Source organism: Zeugodacus cucurbitae, chromosome 4 (genome assembly GCF_028554725.1).
Source record: "Zeugodacus cucurbitae isolate PBARC_wt_2022May chromosome 4, idZeuCucr1.2, whole genome shotgun sequence".
Classification (NCBI taxonomy): Eukaryota; Metazoa; Arthropoda; class Insecta; order Diptera; family Tephritidae; genus Zeugodacus; species Zeugodacus cucurbitae.
In genome coordinates this window covers 35563559-35582551 of record NC_071669.1, presented here as the reverse complement: position 1 = coordinate 35582551, position 18993 = coordinate 35563559, and the positions used below count along the sequence as shown (strand labels likewise).

The window sequence follows — 18993 nt, the reverse complement described above, 5'->3', positions numbered from 1 at the left end:
TTTATATTTGAATTACCCAAAAAGTGAGAATTATCTGCAAGTTGGGCTTCTTCGGTTTTCATCAAACTAACAGTAACGTAAGATTTAAATTCTAATTGAGTCATATATTGCTCATTTGCCAGATTGTAAATCTTTCACGAGTTTACTAAAATACTATCTATCAAATTAATGAACAGTGGCCACCACCACTTTTTCCCTCTTACTCGAATACTATAATTGACAATTCCATTATCATGCAGATCGACGCCTCCCATATTTTTATTATAATCTGCTATAACCTGGGGCTGTGGCACATTCACCATTTTTTTTAGTTTTCTATCGTAACGTTTTGCTGTAACCAACGGTTCGATTTTGCGTTATTAGTAGCCAAAGCTGAATCAAATGACCCTCTCTCTTTTTTCTGAAGAGTTTTCGTATTTATCATGGTTTTATTCATTGTTCTATTTTCTCGAACAGTACCAGTGGCAAAATAGTCTCGTATCAAGTTAGCTATGCTATTAGCTCAACGTTCTAGAACCAACTGAATAATAAAAACAAAACAGAACTACTCCTTGAATAGCGAGAACCCATTATTGACAATACATTTCTAACACGAATGGCAAGCTGAGTAACAATAACAACTGATTATTGTTACTCCCAACGTTGCGTATACGCAACATTTCCTAGAAATGTAAGATAAACAACACGGGTGGGTAGTTTTGTCCACCAAAAGGGTTTATATCACAAATAAAATATTGTTAAAGCTTTGTACAGTGTAAAAAGTAAAGCTTTATTTAAATTAATATTTTTTATGATTGGATGAATATACCGATCCCGAGATGACTCAATTAGCAGTTTTTGAATGATAAAAATAAAATGCATTTGTATTTGAAAAACCTTAAAAAAAATGTTTATTTATCTGTTAGTACTTCTTTTTGAGACTGGCTTAGATTTCATAGATTTATTTCCTTATTTTAGAAATAAAAAAAAAAACAAATTTGAAATGTTGCGCTTGCACAACGTTGGGTAAAGATGGGTTAAATGGTAGTCTATGTAGTCAAGTTCTTATTTTCCAGGCACCATGTTTTATCTAATTCAGAAGGCTTTCTGCTACAACTTCTGTGAAACAAATAACATTTCCTTTTTAATTTACTTACATACATACATATTAATTTTATTGTAATGAATTGCATAATGCTGACGAATCTACGTGTGTGTGTGTGGATATTCTTGACAGATCTCATGAGGACTACCATAGCTTTGCTTATTGAATTTGGAAAAAACTTACAAATATGTAGTGTGAAAATCGGTTCTCAATTACAAATATAGTATTTTTTAAATTTTTGATTAATGTTGGCTTTAGGAGATGCGTTAGTTTTTGAGTATGTTCTGTTGGGTTGACTAATGGAGACGGGTATGTAATTCAGCGAATTTAAGACTAACCGTTTGCGCAAATCAACGATATACATTCGGTAAGAAAATAGATATCAAATGCAAATACCGCACCTCTGGCATCCACCTTGGCCCATCTGCGACTATTTGTTAGAATTTTAGTGAGTAACACATGAAGACTTGCAGAAAAGTAGTGGGCACACGCGATGCCTGTCAAAATTGAACATTTGCTCTATTTCATTTTTGGCGCTTTTCAATGCTTTCTTTCAAATGGAACCCATTATGCTTGTTTTTTGGGTTTTTTCTTGTTTTTCTTTTCGCTTTTTTGAAATTCGCTGTTTGCAACGTTTGGTTAATTTTTTTCATATCGTATTGTATTGGTATTGATCAAACAAATGTGACCAGAATAGCTTTGAGCCTCATGAAAGTCGTGCAATCACAGGCCGTAGGTGAAATTGTGGCACACAAACTGTATTAGTTCGAATATAAATAGGATTCATAGACATCGATGTCGGTTATGGCACTCTACATTGGGGTATATATAATAACCAGTCTGTATGTCATTTAAATATGTATATAAATATATTTGATACGATTATTTATATAAAACTACCATATGAAAATGTATTATAGGTAATACCATATATATGTATATATTTTTTCTCCAAATCTTTATTGAACACATTTTTGTGGAATAATTTTCTATTCTAATTTAGATAAAAATCTACTTAAACAAGTAAGGAAAGGATAAGTACGGGTGCAACCGAACATTTTATACTCTCGCAATTTATTGATATATTTTTATTAAGATAACACACAATTTGACCCAATTTTAAAATCCTATAATTAGGTATATAGGAGCTAGGGGAAGTTATGACCCGATTTTAACCTTTTTTGGTACAGAGACACACTATTAGAAAAAAAAATATTTTTTATTTAGTTCCTGAGATATAGTTTTTGACCCATAAGTGGTCGATGCCACGCCCATTTTCAATTTTGTAAAAAAATCTGAGTGCAGCTTCCTTTTGCAATTTCTTCTGTAAAATTTAGTGTTTCTGATGTTTTTCGATAGTGAGATAATCCACGTTTAGTAATTTTCAACCTAACCTTTGTATGGGAGGTGGGCGTGGTTATTATCCGATTTCAACTATTTTCATGGTGTGTGATGGGGTACGTAAGAGAACCGACTGCTGAAAGATGATTCTTGGGCAGTCCACTTCCCAGTATCAAATATCTATCCGGATTATTTTCCGAGTCATTGGAATTGTCAAGGAGAGGAATTTGTATCGAAGTAATTACAGTTCGTATGGATTTGTTCGCATCTACCGCGATCTATTGAAATAGAGGAGTCTGAATAACTTTTACCAAATTTATCAGTTCGAAATAAAAATGAATAAAGAATGAATGTCGGGTTTTTCTATTGCTTTTCAACAAATTAGTTTAATTTTCTCCCAAACACAGCAGCATGATTTATCTTTTGTTAAAAATGAAGTAAATGAATTCCATTTTACAAATAGCGCAGCGTTGTCAAGCAGTCAATCAAACTTACTGCCGGTAGCATCAAATAGAAAAGTCATTGCTTACGCCCTATTGGAATCAAATGAAGAACTGTTGTAACAAAAGCTGCATACCACACTCATATACCTGCATATATAAGCATAAACATGCGAGGAATGCATTATTTGTGAATTGGAAATGCGCTTGTCATAAATACACACATACATATCTACATCTACATTGCGAATGCCCATATAAAGAGTGGTAAAACGTTGCGACATCTGAGCGTTTGGATACACTTATACATATCTATGGTAGAATGCGAACAGCGACAAATATGTGAATTTGTAAATATAAATACATTTCGATGGAAATTCAATTATTGACGCCGGCTTGCGCTAAAAATACATATACAAATGCATTTGTGCAAAAAACTCATAACGGTATTTCAATATACGTCACTTTGCGGAGGTAAAAGCTCAATATACATATGTATGCATATGCATGTGAGAGTTGCAGAAAGTTATGAATATACAAATGTAATTATCTGTATGCATCGGAATGGCAATCTGCTGACTTCAACGAAATATTTTTACACAAAACTGATGGAAGAAATTCTAATTTATACGACAATTGTATTTATTTTAGTGCCACTTGCTAACATTAATCATTGGTAATGGATTTTTTATAACAAACACAATAAAAGTGAATTATACGAATTTAAAGTTTGATAAATTACGGATGCAATATGCAAATGATTGCGAATAAAAAAGGAATATGGAATATATTTGGGCGTACAAAGACCTCGCAGACACTGGTGATACTATATTATTTTAGTAAGGACATCCAAAGTCATCTAATAATTACCCAAAATCTTTAGATGACGTATCTGGAAATGTGCAGAAATTATAATGATATATAGAAACCCGAAAATTAGTCAGAGCTGGAAAGACAATCGATCATTCCAGACCATCAATCTGGTTTCAGACATATACACGGTAGTCCAGAACAATGTCATCGTATTGTGAAAATTATACTAAGTATTTTGGGGGATAAGAAGTTTTGTTGTTCAATTTTCTTAGACATTCAGCGAGCCTTTCACAGAGCCTGGCACTCCGGCCTGCTGTATAAAAATATAAAATCAAAAAGATTCTACCTACCCGCTTTATCTCTTCCTTAGGCATTACTACGATTCAAGATGAAATTGCAGGTAATTGCGGCTAATACTGAGAGACGACAATTTGACTGTTGCCACTTAAGCAAACAACACTGCAAATCAAATCTGGGGTACAGCAAGTAAATCCAAATGTGATTCAAAGTTGCCAGTAAAAAACACTTAGACTAATTGTAAACGCGGTGTTTATAAAATATATATTTCCACAAGGGACGTAAAACCCCTATGGTGACTGATGAAATAAAAAAAAAAAACAAAAAGATATAGGTCAAGGTAGTACATATCAAGATAAAATTATCATTCTAATTGACACGCTTTAAAGTTATTTGACAACAGCAAGGTCTCACGAAGACTGCCGTTTAGATCGTAAGAATTATCTAAATATAATATTTAATGGAATAAAAATCATAAATATTATTTAAAGACCTAATTGGACTTAAGGTACCAATGTGAATTACGACAGATTGAAAGGGAAAATATATTAAAACATAATTTCTTGTTCAACCATTTCAACAGTGGCACATATAATTTTATGATTTCATGTTTTCTCCTACTTACCGGCCCATATTGCTCGAAGTAGCTTTTGACATCCTCCAGTGTTGTGGGCGCTGACAGCCCACCCACAAAAATTTTCTTCGTTCGCGTCACCATCTGTTAAAAGGGACGAAGAAAGGAAATACATGAATATATATGTACATATAACAAAATAATAATTGAAATATTGCAATCGTTTAAATATTATAAGGCAAACATAAAATGTGGGGGCAAATTCTGGTCAATAAATTTAACTGGCACACCCAAATGGTTAAACATTTTAGTTCTGCCAATATTCTCCAAATGGCTTCCTGACATCAACATATATGAAAGAACATATTAAATGTTTTTCTAGAAATGTTTCCATTTTTCAGTACTTTTATTAATTTTTGGATATTCTATTTTCATTTTCATCACAATAGTTTGGGCTGTCAAAGGAGTTTTTCTTTAGTCCGGTTTTAAAGTAACTAAGGAGTATAGTAACTAAGATTATAGTATATTCACCAAACCAAAATCTTTGTACAACAGTTATCAAAAACATTTAAAACATTTTAAACATTATATTTAATTCACGGTTATTCGGTTTTTATGTATACGAGTATTCGACATTTACTTTTTGGTATACTACACTATACTAGATATAATGTCAGTCAGTGAGATACAGTTATCTCACTATGTGAGGAATTACTAGAAGGGTAGTTGTCAAACCACCTGCCACAATATTTGCCTGTCGGACCCCTAGACTCATTTGCGTTCAGGAATAGTGTTTTTAACTAAAATACTGCTTAAAAAAATTTACCCAATGTTTTTATTTCATGTCTATATCAATCGATTATAATCACCCAATACTGTTGATTCCAAAGTCCTATGCTTTGACCCCCTGAGGCTAATTTTGTCGACCTATATTAGAATAGTCTATGGTGACAGTTGGGGTTTTCAAGAGAAATGTTTTGCGCAAGATATTTTGAAAGTATAGACTTTGGAAGGATTTTTCAAAATTCGACTTCGGAGATTCAGCCGATTTTATGACGTGGCGTCCGAGCGGTCTCCTAAACTTTTAACACGTTTTTCTCGAAACTACTTTTTTTGGTGGATTTCCAAAAATTTTGATTTTAAGTATTTTTAAAAAATTCGAAAAGGTCGAAAAAATTGGGTAAATTTTTTTTTTCAAGTCGATGCCATTTTTTTAATGGTCAACCCTATAACGATATCTTTACTAATGAATAGTTTTCTTCTTTTAAAATATAAGATATTCATCTTGGAAAGTAAAATTTTTATATAAGGATTTAAGAGCAAATTTAGAAAACTGATCCGCGCAGTTGCATTAAGAGTTCCATAAATTGTTGTGAAAAATTAATTTTAATGACTACAATTTGGTTTTTCACATCACATTATTATAAATTCTCGTAGCTAACTGATTTCGCATAAAGAAACTTTATTATTTATAAATTCTTTTTGTTATCCCTTTTAATTAGCGAAAATTGTATGTTTTTGCTCAAAAAATTCAAGTGAAGCTCGAAAGCTTTTACAGTCAATAGCAAAGCGTCAAAATCGTTACAACTGATAAATGCTCTGTTGACATATATAGTATATATTCCACAACTCACCGCCTTTAGTTCAACACACTATGTGCAACATGTGGCACAGAGGTATAAAAGCCTTTTTAGTAAAAGCGCCTCACCCGAGCGCGATGTTTGTGAAGTTGCTGCCCGTCGATGGGTCGGCCTTCACAATTTGAGATCTACCCACAATTCCCATTGAAAATGGAAATTTTCGCCTTTATGTACATTTTGGAGTATTATGTTAGTCCGTTGAGTTGTGTGAAGTGTGAAAAGTCAGAAGCAGTAACAAAATGATCAGAGCAAACTTTCTACAGTTTTCGGGAACAAGCACTCGTACATAGGCACTTTATCATCCGGCACTCAATGCGCTCCAAGGCGACGCACAAACACACCCATTCTATGCAGCAGTATTGAGGGCGTAGCTTGTGCCGCTGAAGTGTGCCTTGTGCAAAGGCAGCAATAAAATTCATGCAATGTCGTAAAATTAAAACACTTCAGTATCTATCTAACGAACGAGCGTTACTAGCCTCTGTGAGCTGGTGCCGAATGCACCAATGGTTGCACAGAAAGGGCTTGTGGCGTGCGCTATGGATAGATGCTGGCACAGCAGAATCGGGGCCGAAAGCAGCAATAACAATGTCAGCAACACCATTTGCAGTAACTTCTCTGCAACAGTCGGCTAAACTGCGAAAGGATGCGCACCGATATACCTTACATATAAAGGGGCGGCCCATTTCCTCGATGCCGAGTAGACAGTGTCAAGTGCAATTGTTGTTACACGTGGTAGGAGCGCCTCCAACAGAGCTGAGCTGGAGCTTGTGTGAGTCGGTTGAACACAGCTTGCCACTAGCGTACGAGGCGTTTCTGTTATGTTTATTATACTTTCGGCACGGGACAGTACCATCCCGAGTACAGGGTTGCATAACTCGTGCTGACAGCCGTGGTATATGTAGGTTCTGCCATAAAACGAAGGCCACTGTCTGGCTGTTTAGTGATGATTCCTGTCCGTCCCGTTTATGTGCGGCTCTGTAACGGTAGTGTGCCTTGCTGGCTCTTATTGAAATTGCAGCGTTGTTAAAAAGCGATTTGGTCCAACGGGGACAACGTACTTGCACGCCGTTGCATCAAACAGCAAAAACAACAAAAACACAAACAACACAAACAACATCAATAGGATGGCAAGCTGGCGTGGCATCATTGTGCAAGTGGCAGCGATGCGCTATCATAACTCATTTCCTCCTTGCTGTAGCGCCTTCGCCTCTCTCGTTACAAGCATAAATGGATGTTGCTCCCACAAACAGATTGGGTTCGGCGCATGTTGCTGCTTGCGCTGTTTTGGCGGAAAATGCGACGTGGCAGCTTGGAAGTAAGTTTGGGGGTGAGGAAACAGTGCTTGTAGCAACACATTCCTTGTTGCAGGCAGACGCGTCGCGGCACTATGTAGCATTTGAAGATGAATGAGCGCATCGTCCGTTATCTTCTTAATTTCCGAGCGCAGTCAACTATGTAGCAGCACCGCTTGTGCACCCAAGAAGGTATGTTCAATAAGCATACAACAACAAATGAAAGGATGAAACAGATACAACCTACACACAGTCCTGGCACATACACACACCTACATAAATACATATATATGTGCCACTAGTCCCTGTACCACCATATATAACTGCTACTTTTTGGACTTGAGTAATTGCACGGCCCACTGTCTACAAAATGTTTAGTGTGCAAGTGAATCCTAATTTGTGAATTTCAGACGTTTTGTACATATTTTCTACTGACGCATTTATTGTCGGAGTTTCTAATAAGATATATTAAAGATTCTATTACCGGGGATATGCTTTCCATCAATGAATATTCGTAGTAATAAGTAAGTACGCATAGAAGTGGTAAAATTTCACATGAATCCGTTATATGAGTACTTCTTAAGATATAGTCTTCAAACCTAGTATTAACTAATGAACGATTGAGGTGCTTCGTAAGCACCGCAAGGACGTTAGTTGCGTTATTTGTTTAGGTTTTTGGGTAGATCTCGTATAATTACTAGATTATCATTTAAGCAAATGTGTTCATTACGATTTCAACATTTCGGCACAAGTATTTTCATATTAAAATAAAGACTCCCAAAAAATTGTAAGGTTTCCGCCGTTACGAGTGCGTGATGTGCGAATTATTCTCCCACAAAAAAAATTTGATTGGATTATTAGCAGTTGGGGTCGTGTAATTTGAGATTCGAAATACTACATTTGAGTGAGTTTGGGCACATCAATCTTGCGACTGAATTTAATTTCCGAAAATGGTAGCGTGTATGTTATGGGTATGGTACATCACGTGTTTATATATATTTTTGCATCCAGTCAGAGATATTTGTATGACGAAAAGCAAAAAATATATAAATAAATATAAAAGCAATAAAAAGGTTAACGTAGCACTCTAAAGAGATAAAATTCCAAAGAAAGGAATATTTGTATGTGGGACAAAACCGTAAGGAAAATCCATTATCCCTTTCAAATGGAAACGAAAATATACCTAGCCTCTACAACTGCACCTCTCCATCATCATTTTCATTAATCCTTTCCCTCATCAAAGCCCAAAGTAGATGGACAAGAAAAGGCCACGTAAAAATCCACACAAACCCAATTGAAAGGAAGTAATCACTGCCAAAGAAATGCAGAAGCGTGAATTGGCGATTTGGAGCAACAAATGAAGATCTAATGTACAGTATAAGAAAGGGAGTTCAATCGAGTGTATTAGAGTGAGAAGATATACACAGCAAATACATCATTCAATAATGCACCACTAAAGCTGGCAACCTTTAGAGATATAGCGCATGGTTGAATGGCGAAGTTACCGCTAGTAGCTACAAAAATTGTCTTTACAGTTATTAGTAGCTTATACAGCATTTCACTGCCAACTACAACCACACAATTTTCAACGTGTTCGGTTGTGCATGCATTCATATGTAAGTGTGCTTCATCGAATAACCACGCAAACGCAAATACACTTTCGTTCATTGAATCATTTTACATTCTATATTCTTCACAAAGTACATACTCACACTCAGTATATATAGGGCATATATTACTCCATATTCGCTGGATAGCTCAATTGAATTGTACGTTAATAGCGTCGAAGGCGCAACTGTGGTATCGTATGACCCAAGGGTAACTGGCACAAACAAATACAACAACACACACCCATACGTAATTGGAGATTTTTGATTAGTTGGCATAACAAAAACAAATTTAAAGCATCATTTCTTAATAGTGGCCCGGTCGACCTTACTTCCAGCTAGCATATGAGACCTACACCCACAGTTCCACTAAACAAAATTGGTATTTAGTTTGAGAACTGCGATTTAAATGCTTGAAATCCAGGGATTATGTATGTAGGTTCCAAATCGGACGACCTAGTGGCTTCACTCTCAGCAATTATAATATACAAAATAGTCACATATATAAACCAAGTAATTCTGATTCGCACAGAAAACTAATTTCAGTTTCTTAATTGCCTTTAAAACTATTGCAACCTTTCTCGAACTGGGCATAAACCCTTTAATACTTCAACCAGAGCACGAGCTCCGTATTTTACATTAAAACATTTGCTAACTACCAGTGTATGGTACACACATAGCTTTAATGAAAACACAGTTTAAAGATGAGGCATTTGACTAAACTGTCAGTCTGTAGACACTCACTGCACGTGCCGCGTCTCCTGTGCGCAGAGCTACATGAGCGGCCAGCAAGAGTGAGCCCACAAATCAGTTTGTTTGCGAAATACACACGCACATTCGAGTGTGTATGGGACTTAAACTCCCTCTCCTCCGAGTAGTCGTGCTCGGTTTATCCAAGAGGACGTGTTTGCATTTGTGGTCAAAGTTTTATTGTTACATGTAAGGAGATTTGTCACACTTAACATAAACGGGCAACAATTCAAGGATGCTAAATGCAAGCAACCGCATGCTCGCAACGCTTGTGTGCATAGTTATTTAGGGCAAAACAAAACACAAAAATGATTTTTTGAAATCCTTACTTTAACATATTTCCCTCTTGTAACTTAGTAAGTTAAAACCGAGACCGTAGTTTTTATAAAACTTGCCGTCTTAAAACGCACCGCTTTCAAAAATTCCTTGCGTGCACAGAGACTAGATTCTCTTAACAATTATTTTAAAACATGGTTTCATAATATCTCAGAGATCGTTATATGCCCAGCAATATTCGTAAGTCTCCCAAAGAGAAACCTATATAATACAGTATAATCCCGATCCGTACATTATCCGAATATTCGATTATCTGAAATCATTTGCTCTATTTGCTAATTTAAAAATGTTTTGACGGCATGGAATGTATAACTTATTAAAATTAACTCCATCCAATTCTTCAATTAACACAACGACGATTTTAAAGAAATAACAGAAGCAATGAAAATTCTTAGCATTGGTGAAAGGTGTGATGAAGAGAATATTAAGGAGTGGCTGAATTGCGATAATGAAGATCCTGAATTCTAAATAATAACTGAAGAAACCATTGACTATTTGAACACTAAAGAGAGGGAGTCAAGTACCATCTCACCCAGAAGATTTTGAAACTCTAGATGTTGATTTTAAATGATTTGAAATACATGGCAAGTCAGGTCCCATACAGTTGTTACAATTCAAGCGCATCAGGGCCATGGCCGTCATTACGTCAAAGAACAATTACAAGTAATTTTCAACCAAAATTTTAATTCACCTCAGTAAAATTGATATTTGTGCACTGTTATTTGTGTAAATTTTTATTCAATGTTTGCATATTTTATTCATGTTTGATTTTTATACTCTCGCAACAAATGTTGCTAAAGAGAGTATTATAGTTTTGTTCACATAACGGTTGTTTGTAACACCCAAAACTAAACGAGTTAGATATAGGGTTATATATACCAAAGTGATCAGGGTGAAGAGTGGAGTTCAAATCCGAATGTCTGTCTGTCCGTCCGTCCGTCCGTCTGTGCAAGCTGTAACTTGAGTAATAATTAAGATATCTTGTTGAAACTTGGCACACTTATTTCTTGCCACCATAGGAAGGTTGCTTTCGAAAATGAGTAAAATCGGACTACTGCCACGCCCACAAAATGGCGAAAACCGAAAACACATATAGTGCTATAACTAAGCCATAAATAAAGCTATGGAAATAAAATTTGGTATGAAGGAGCGTACTATGAAGGGGTATATTTGGATGTAATTTTTTACTACTAAGTTTTTTTGTACATATCTCGCAAACCAATAGAGCTATATAAACCAAACTTTCTGCAGTCGTTTTTTTAGCCACTTCCTGATACAGTCCAAAAATGAAAGAAATCGGATCATAACCCCGCCCACCTCCCATACAAAAGTTATGTTGAAAATTACTAAAAGTGGGTTAACTCACTAACGAAAAACGTCAGAAACACTAAATTTCACATAAGAAATGGTAGATGAAAGCTGCACTCAGATTTTTTTACAAAATGGAAAATGGGCGTGGCGTCGCCCACTTATGGGTCAAAAACCATATCTCAAGAACTACTCGACCGATTTCAATGAAACTTGGCTTGTAATAGTTTTCTTACATCCCAATGATATGTTATGAAAATAGGCCAAATCGCTACACAACCACGCCTACTTCCTATATACCAGAACTTTGAAGACGATCTGAATCGTTTGCTTTACAATATATAAAGTAAACACTAGTGAAGATATCGGTGCAGAACTTTGCACAAATATTATGTTAATAGTGTGGCAGCCCCATTCTAAAAATCGCCGAAATCGGACCATTGGTTTTTAAGACCCCATATATCGAACACGACGACCTAGGTGCTTCTAACCTAATATTATGGTTTCCAACTTTCAATGGACTTTATACAATATATATGACGAATATGTGGGTCAAATTGTGTATTATATAATAAAATAAAGTTAAATAAATAAATTGCGAGAGTATAAAATGTTCGGTTACACCCGAACTTAGCCCTTCCTTACTTGTTTTGTTACATGTTAGTAAGTAGTATTTGAAGAAACAGAAACATATACCATGCTAAAAGAAAAAGTAACCAAATTAGTAAAACTTCATTTTTTACCATAGAAAATAGCTAATATTTAGTTAAATATTATTCTAATATTTAGTTAAATATTAACTTTTAAATAGGTAAACAATTTGAATGAAATGTTTTTGATTTATTAATATGAAATTGTGCCCCCATTCTTGTTTTTCCAAAGGTTTAAGCCGATTTGTCATAGAATTGGCCAACTTTTGCAGTACTAAACGTTTATCTTCGCCCATTTCTCCTCAGTGGAATGTTTTAGCTGTATTGAGCTGTCGTACTGCTTTGTTCGGCTAAAAAATGTTGCGGAAGTTATTTTCCGTAAATTCTCTATTGAATTCAAAGCAGGACTTAATGACGGACACCGAAGTTAGGAAATATTACGCGACTCAAAAAGGTAGTATAGCCTGCGACGTGGATAAGCGCGTTATCCTTAGTAAACGTGATAAGTTCACTGTCCAGCAATTCCATATACATGTATTTTGCTTTCATACGACTCGGTACAAGGCAAATGGGAGACTTCTCTTTGGCGCTAAGAGCAGAACACATCATTCGAGATCCAACGCCATGTTTGCGCTTATAGTAAGTATGGCATCTACGGCACCCTGTAGATCCCTCCAATACTTATGATCCATCTAAATTTAAAGTTCTCTCATCATTAAATATCAAATTTGGAAATTCTTATAATTTGTATTTTTCGAAAAAGGATGCATGCGTTTTTATGGCGATCGCGCGTGTTAGACACTTTAGTTTTATATTTAAGATTTAAGCCTCATTTCAAAATTTGTTGTACACGTTGTCTTGGCACTTATAGACCAAATTCCGCTTTAATGTGGAGCAACTCATCATGTCCTGCGTTACTAATTTGCGAATATCCCATTTGGTACGTTCATTTATCGAAGATTTTGGTCCAGTACGCTTATGTTTTTTGTATTCCTCGGGGTTTCTAAAAAGTTTCGTATGGTTTTTCGATGCAACATTACTTCAGCAGTAATTACATACAATTTTAAACCATCTTTGTTCATAATTTTCATGTTGATCTGTTCCTCAGACGAAATTCGGTTTCATGTGGCATTTTTAGCAACACAAATAAATCATTTTGCACATATACCTATCTATTCTATGAAGCGACCCGGTTTGCATAGTGGAATTATACTAACGGTACTTTGAGCAAAGTGTTTTGTGCGGCAAACAGAAATTAACCATTAATAAATATAACTGCATACTCAGAATTAAGCTATTGTTTTTTTATAGCTCGTGTTTTTTATGTATATAATAAAAATTTATTAAAGTTAAAATAATGTTTGATTTGCTTTGAAATCGATTATCCGGAGTTTCGATTATCTGGAATGCCCCAGGTTTTATTTGATCTCGATAATCGGGATTCTATTGTATTGTGCGGAGTTGGGCGACGCTTCAAGTAAATGTGGATTTGCAAAAATATCTGTGATCTAAATTTATTCTCTTCAGAGTACACACATTCTGAATTTTTTTAAATGGAGATGCTAAATAATACTTTATCTTTCCAAGCGACTTCGTATGCTTTATTGTAAATTTAATAACAAGTGTCACGGCATAAAACTGTAAATTTCATTTACTCATTTAGGCGTTGTCAAGCGCAAACAATCACTTTAATGCGATGATACGGAGCGCTGGACAATTGTTAACCCTTTTCTGGGCTACTGCCTACTCTCATTTCCAAGCATATTTTCCATTATGCCTGGTAGTACTTAGAAAGAACGCGGAATATTTAAATTTTTAATTTTTCAATTTAAATTTTTTAGTATGCAAAAAGTTAATAGAATATAAGAAAAACTCTGTCAAGCGAAAACAAAAGTGTAACAACAAAAGCGCATAAAGGGTAATCTGGAAATTGTGGGAACAAGCACAATTTTGCGCACAGCGTCATAAGTAGAAAAGTGAGCGGCATAGAATAACTTTGCCGCCACGAACGTCATTGTTACATCAGCGTGAAGAAATTGGTGGGGAAGTTATCATACCTCAATCCAAAACATTTCGGCAGCATCCACCAACTGCTAAGGTTTGAAAATTCACACAACAACAATGGATTAAGAATATGAATTACGAATGAATAATGTGAATAAAGAAATGAGGGATTTGAACGCTTTGTCGCCGCTGTGGTAATTTCAGCTAAATTTGTATTGTTGTGCTCATCGAAGCGTTGCCTTTGTAGGCAGCATCATTTCTACCTTCGTTCATGCATACACAGACACCCACCAATACATAGACACACTGTGACAAAACATTTCGCGTCGCTATACAAAGTGTCTCAAATTGCCTCCTAAGAATAAAAATGCTACAACAAAAAGCGAAAAAATCGATCCTGGCGGTGTGAACCTGAATTGTTGATTATGTTGAAAGCCAGCGCTCAGCCTTCTCTATCCGTATCCATGCTTGAATGCTGGAATCCCCAAGCAGGGCGAAAATAATTATGACATAACGAAATTCGTTCCACACGCTCTTCTTTAGACCGATTTCACACAGGCAATTTTTGTTGCGGCAATTCTTAACTTTATAGGAGAGGGGGCGACGAAGAGAGGAGAATTTCTCTCTCTTTCGCTTCCCTTGGTCGCCCCCTCTCCTATAAAACTAAGAATTGCCGCAACAAAAATTGCCTGTGTGAAATCGGTCTTTGTGTGCTTTTTAAAATATATTTTTTATTTTTGTAATTTATGATTTCATGCGAAAGTGTGTATTGGTATTGTAAATAAACACTTCATGGGTAATGGCAAGGGTAAAGGGTTGTGACGATCTAAAAGCGCCGTTCATCCTCCTACGGTTAAGGAAAAATCTGATAATATCGAGAGTAAAAAATAGGTCAGAACTACACCTACCATAAATAAGTTTGCTTCAAATAAGATTAAAGAGCTTGTATCTATACCATCATTAGGAATTTGAAATTTATTGAACCGGAATTCGTTCTATAATGTGTTGACTACTTCTATATCACTAAGTGATTTTAACTGTTCGATTTACATTACCTTCACAATCATCATGAAATGTTGAGGAAACGAAAGCCTTAAATTATATGTGTGTTTAGGAATCGATCATTGCGACTGTAACGCAGATTTTCTGCCAACTGTGTTTCGTTCGGAATCCCTATGTATATTTCCCTCACTAAAATACTCTCAAACCCATTCGTTATAATTCAAATGACATCCCAATCTTATTACCTCCACTATTCATTTCCGCAAAAAAGGCGGCAGCCTTCAATGACTAAAGCAGTAAAACGGTTTGGGTCCCATTAGCTGCATAATTCCAACCGCTTGCCACATATGATGGAGCACCAAGGTGTGCATTATGTCGGCAATGTCAACGACGTGGTGGCGAATTCACCAGCAATTGCGTCGCACCAGCAACCACACCGAAAGATGCCCTGTCTACATACATACATACGAACAGCTGTACACAAAAGCAACCTCCGACACATGCACGAATGTATATGTGTGTGGCAACAATGAAGCAGTGCTGGAGATGGAATGGATGGGAATGAGCTCATTTAATATTAAAAGGATTTATGAGACGTTTTGCTTATTTTGACAACAGTTTTTTGGTGCCTTGATGAAATTTTCGTTTAAACGAGTTTGTTCGTTCGTTAGATCCTTGGCGGGTTGCCTTGCGGCGGACGGAATGGAAGGGGGAGTGTCGGCACGGTTAACTTACTTTCGCGTGGCTGGCACGATAGTTAGTTGGTTAGTTATTTAACGTTAGGGGCGGCAAAGTAAAAGTATAAAATGCCAACAGCAACTTACAAATTTAGAACGCACTTCGCGCCACTCACCCCCAAATAGGTTGCGATGTGGCAAGTGTGTTAACGTTAACGGAAAATGCGTGAATATGAATGAAGTTTGGGCTTTGCGACAGTGAATGTCTCAGCCAGAATTTGTGACAGATTTGAAAATTCATACCGAATTAATTATTCACGACAAAGTGTTAAATTGATTTTCTCCTTCATTCCTCCTCACCCCCCCTGTCGCATCTGACTTTGAAGTGTGTGTATCGAGATTTGATGGCACGCTTAATATTTGGCTTGACGTGTTTAATGTGACACGCCAGAGTAAAGGATTAAATTTTCCACGTATTTACGCAGACATTTCAAACACTAAAAGCAAATATTAAGCCTGAATAATTTGTTTGACTTTTTATGCAGCTAATTTCTGAATATTTAACTGTAGTAGTGCAACTTTTATACCAGATTATTTACTATTAATTCACTTATTCATATAGGCTTGTGAACTAGGAAACAACCCACCAAGTAATAGTATATCTTTATATTTATAACTACTTAGTCTAAGGTGTGTTTTTAATGCTATTGATATTGAGCCATCAAGCCCTACCGCCGTTACCGCAAAAATTCCACCGATTAATTTCATTTTTATTTAGTTGTAATCTTTACCGTCGCATTTACAGGTGCGCCGCACATGATAACAGCCCTCAATGTTTCTCCAATTTTTTACTACTTCATTCAATTTAAGGGATTTCGGGTCACGGCCCTAACGCAATCTATTGACAGACATTTACTAATTTGCACGCCACTACACTCACTCTATGCCTACTTCCGGAAAATATCGCGGAAGTGCGTGCACTTCGCTCGCTTGTCTTATTTTATACATTTCGGCTTTGTTGCCGTTTTTTTTGGTTAGTTATATTACTCCCTGTCAGGAAACCATTCGGACACATTTGTATTCTCCATCCCCTGAGTATTCCACTCTGAAGTGTGCACTCTTTACTCTAAATATTGAACCTTATTGGTTTTCGTTTTGAGCATATCGCCAATATGAAATCAATATTATAGTTCATTGGTTACTTCCCCAGAGGCAGCCTAATTAGCTACTTTGCACTTTCGAATACTTCGCCTCTTGAGTTTCATATCACTACGGCTATAAGGACGTGCAATTGACGCCCTCCACGCCACATTAATATACAATTAGTGTAGTAAAGTCCGCGAACCCCATTAATTTGTATAAAAAAATACATCTGGTATATCTTTAGCGCAACTAATTACTTATTACTTTTTAGAATATATACAATTATTATTTTTAGACCCTTCTTACAATAATGCAATACCGTCTTCAACAAAGCGTGGTATTTACCCATTGACATATACATATAGTTTAAAATTTGTTCAATCGCATAATGCCCATTCATGACTCAAGATTCCCACATATCTATCCAAGTAACTATCTTATATACTTGTATGAACGCGTACTACGAGCGCTCATGCCAACTCCCACAGGCACTTCAGTTGACAAACACAGCCAGGCATACGCTCCCACATATCCAATAATAAACGCTGCGGAGAAACATATTCTCAGGCTTGCATATTCATATAACGAGAGCAAACAATACCCCAGAAATGTACCAATAGGTGTGAATGCATGTGAGTGCGTGTGTATGTATGCTCGGCTTTGCATAGCTTGGCTTGGCTGCTGCCGGAGTGTGTGGATGTGTGGGGTGGTTGTGGGAGGCAACGCTAGCTGACTACACGTTATTTATGCATAACAATAATGAATATTATACAACAAGCCCGAAATGTAATTCTGTGTAATTAATTATTAATTTATGCGCATACATTTAACTCATGAAATTGTCGTTCTCGTTGTCGCCGACTAAACTGTCACTATTGCTGTTGTCGTCACTGCCTTGTCGTTGGCATTACGATTATTGTTCGCATTGTCCGTACTGTTACCGTGGCTTTGATTGTGTGTTCTGGAAATGATATCCCAGTAAAAAAATGAACACTTACAACTTTCAAAACCTCATTACTTTTATTGGCCACTGTAATAAGAAAATAATAAAATGTTTATGTTCCGAGTCACTTATGTTTTTTTATATCTGAACTTCCTCCTCGGCATGTGAAACTCGAACTTAAAGTTATTATTTAAAAACTTTTATCTAGAACTGATATAAGTGAAAAGGGATAAAATAAATTGAATACTATCTCAGCATGGTAAAATAATGTGTTTCGTTTTCAATTGGTTGGGGTTAGTTTCTTCAAAATTAGTTTTCTTATTTTTCTGCTGGGTAATGCAAGTGTGCGTACATACTGAACATACTGAGTGCGTGCGTACATTTATATAGCTAAATTTGTGAACACGTTTGAAAGGTTTAAATGTGTATACATACTCCTACATACAGACATACTGATGGTATATCCATGAAATTTATAATGGCGGATATCTCCAAAAGTTAGAAAGACAGGAAATTATTGCGGCCAGTACAAATGCAGTAACAATAGATGAGTATGAACGAATACTTGTGAAAACATGTCAATTTATTTTGCTGTTAAATAATTTTTTACGAAAGCTGTGAGCAACATTACTTTGAGGTAATCGAAATAAACAAAGCTTACCTGTGAAGTGTCTTTATACATCTATTATTGAATTTTTAAAATATATTAAATTAGTTAATATTATAACACAAAATCTCCCATTTAGAAATGTATTCGAATATCTGAAAATATTTGTTTTAATTTGAAAGACATACGCGATATTCGAATACTATGACTAGAACTCTGCAAAGTCCATCGCCAGAGTTTAGACTGCTTTTACATGTTTGTATTTAAATTTAAAAGGTCTCAAACTTTAATACTATGATATTGATATTGGTATGCCTGTGATAACAAACAAGTATGTTTATGCCAATATTAAATTTTCAAGTTTAACTAATCTAATTATTTATATTTGCTCTAATTTATTGAAAAATAAAATGCAAAGAAACAAATATGATATAATAAAATAAATTAAACGATAATAAAAATAAAAAATAAAATAAGATAAAATA

General features: G+C 35.7%; 1 protein-coding gene across 19 annotated transcripts in view; it reads right to left on the bottom strand.

Moving 5' to 3' along the window:
* Positions 1–18993, bottom strand: part of Rbp6_3 (RNA-binding protein Musashi homolog Rbp6) — a 436335-nt gene that overhangs the window by 150872 nt on the left and 266470 nt on the right. For all 19 annotated transcript variants that reach the window (XR_008470744.1, XM_054228378.1, XM_054228379.1 and 16 more), the window contains one exon: positions 4601–4693. Coding sequence is in view for 18 of the 19 variants with exons in the window: in XM_054228378.1 (XP_054084353.1) it covers positions 4601–4693 (93 nt within the window). In the remaining variant the exon portion in view is untranslated. The remainder of the gene's footprint in view (positions 1–4600; positions 4694–18993) is intronic.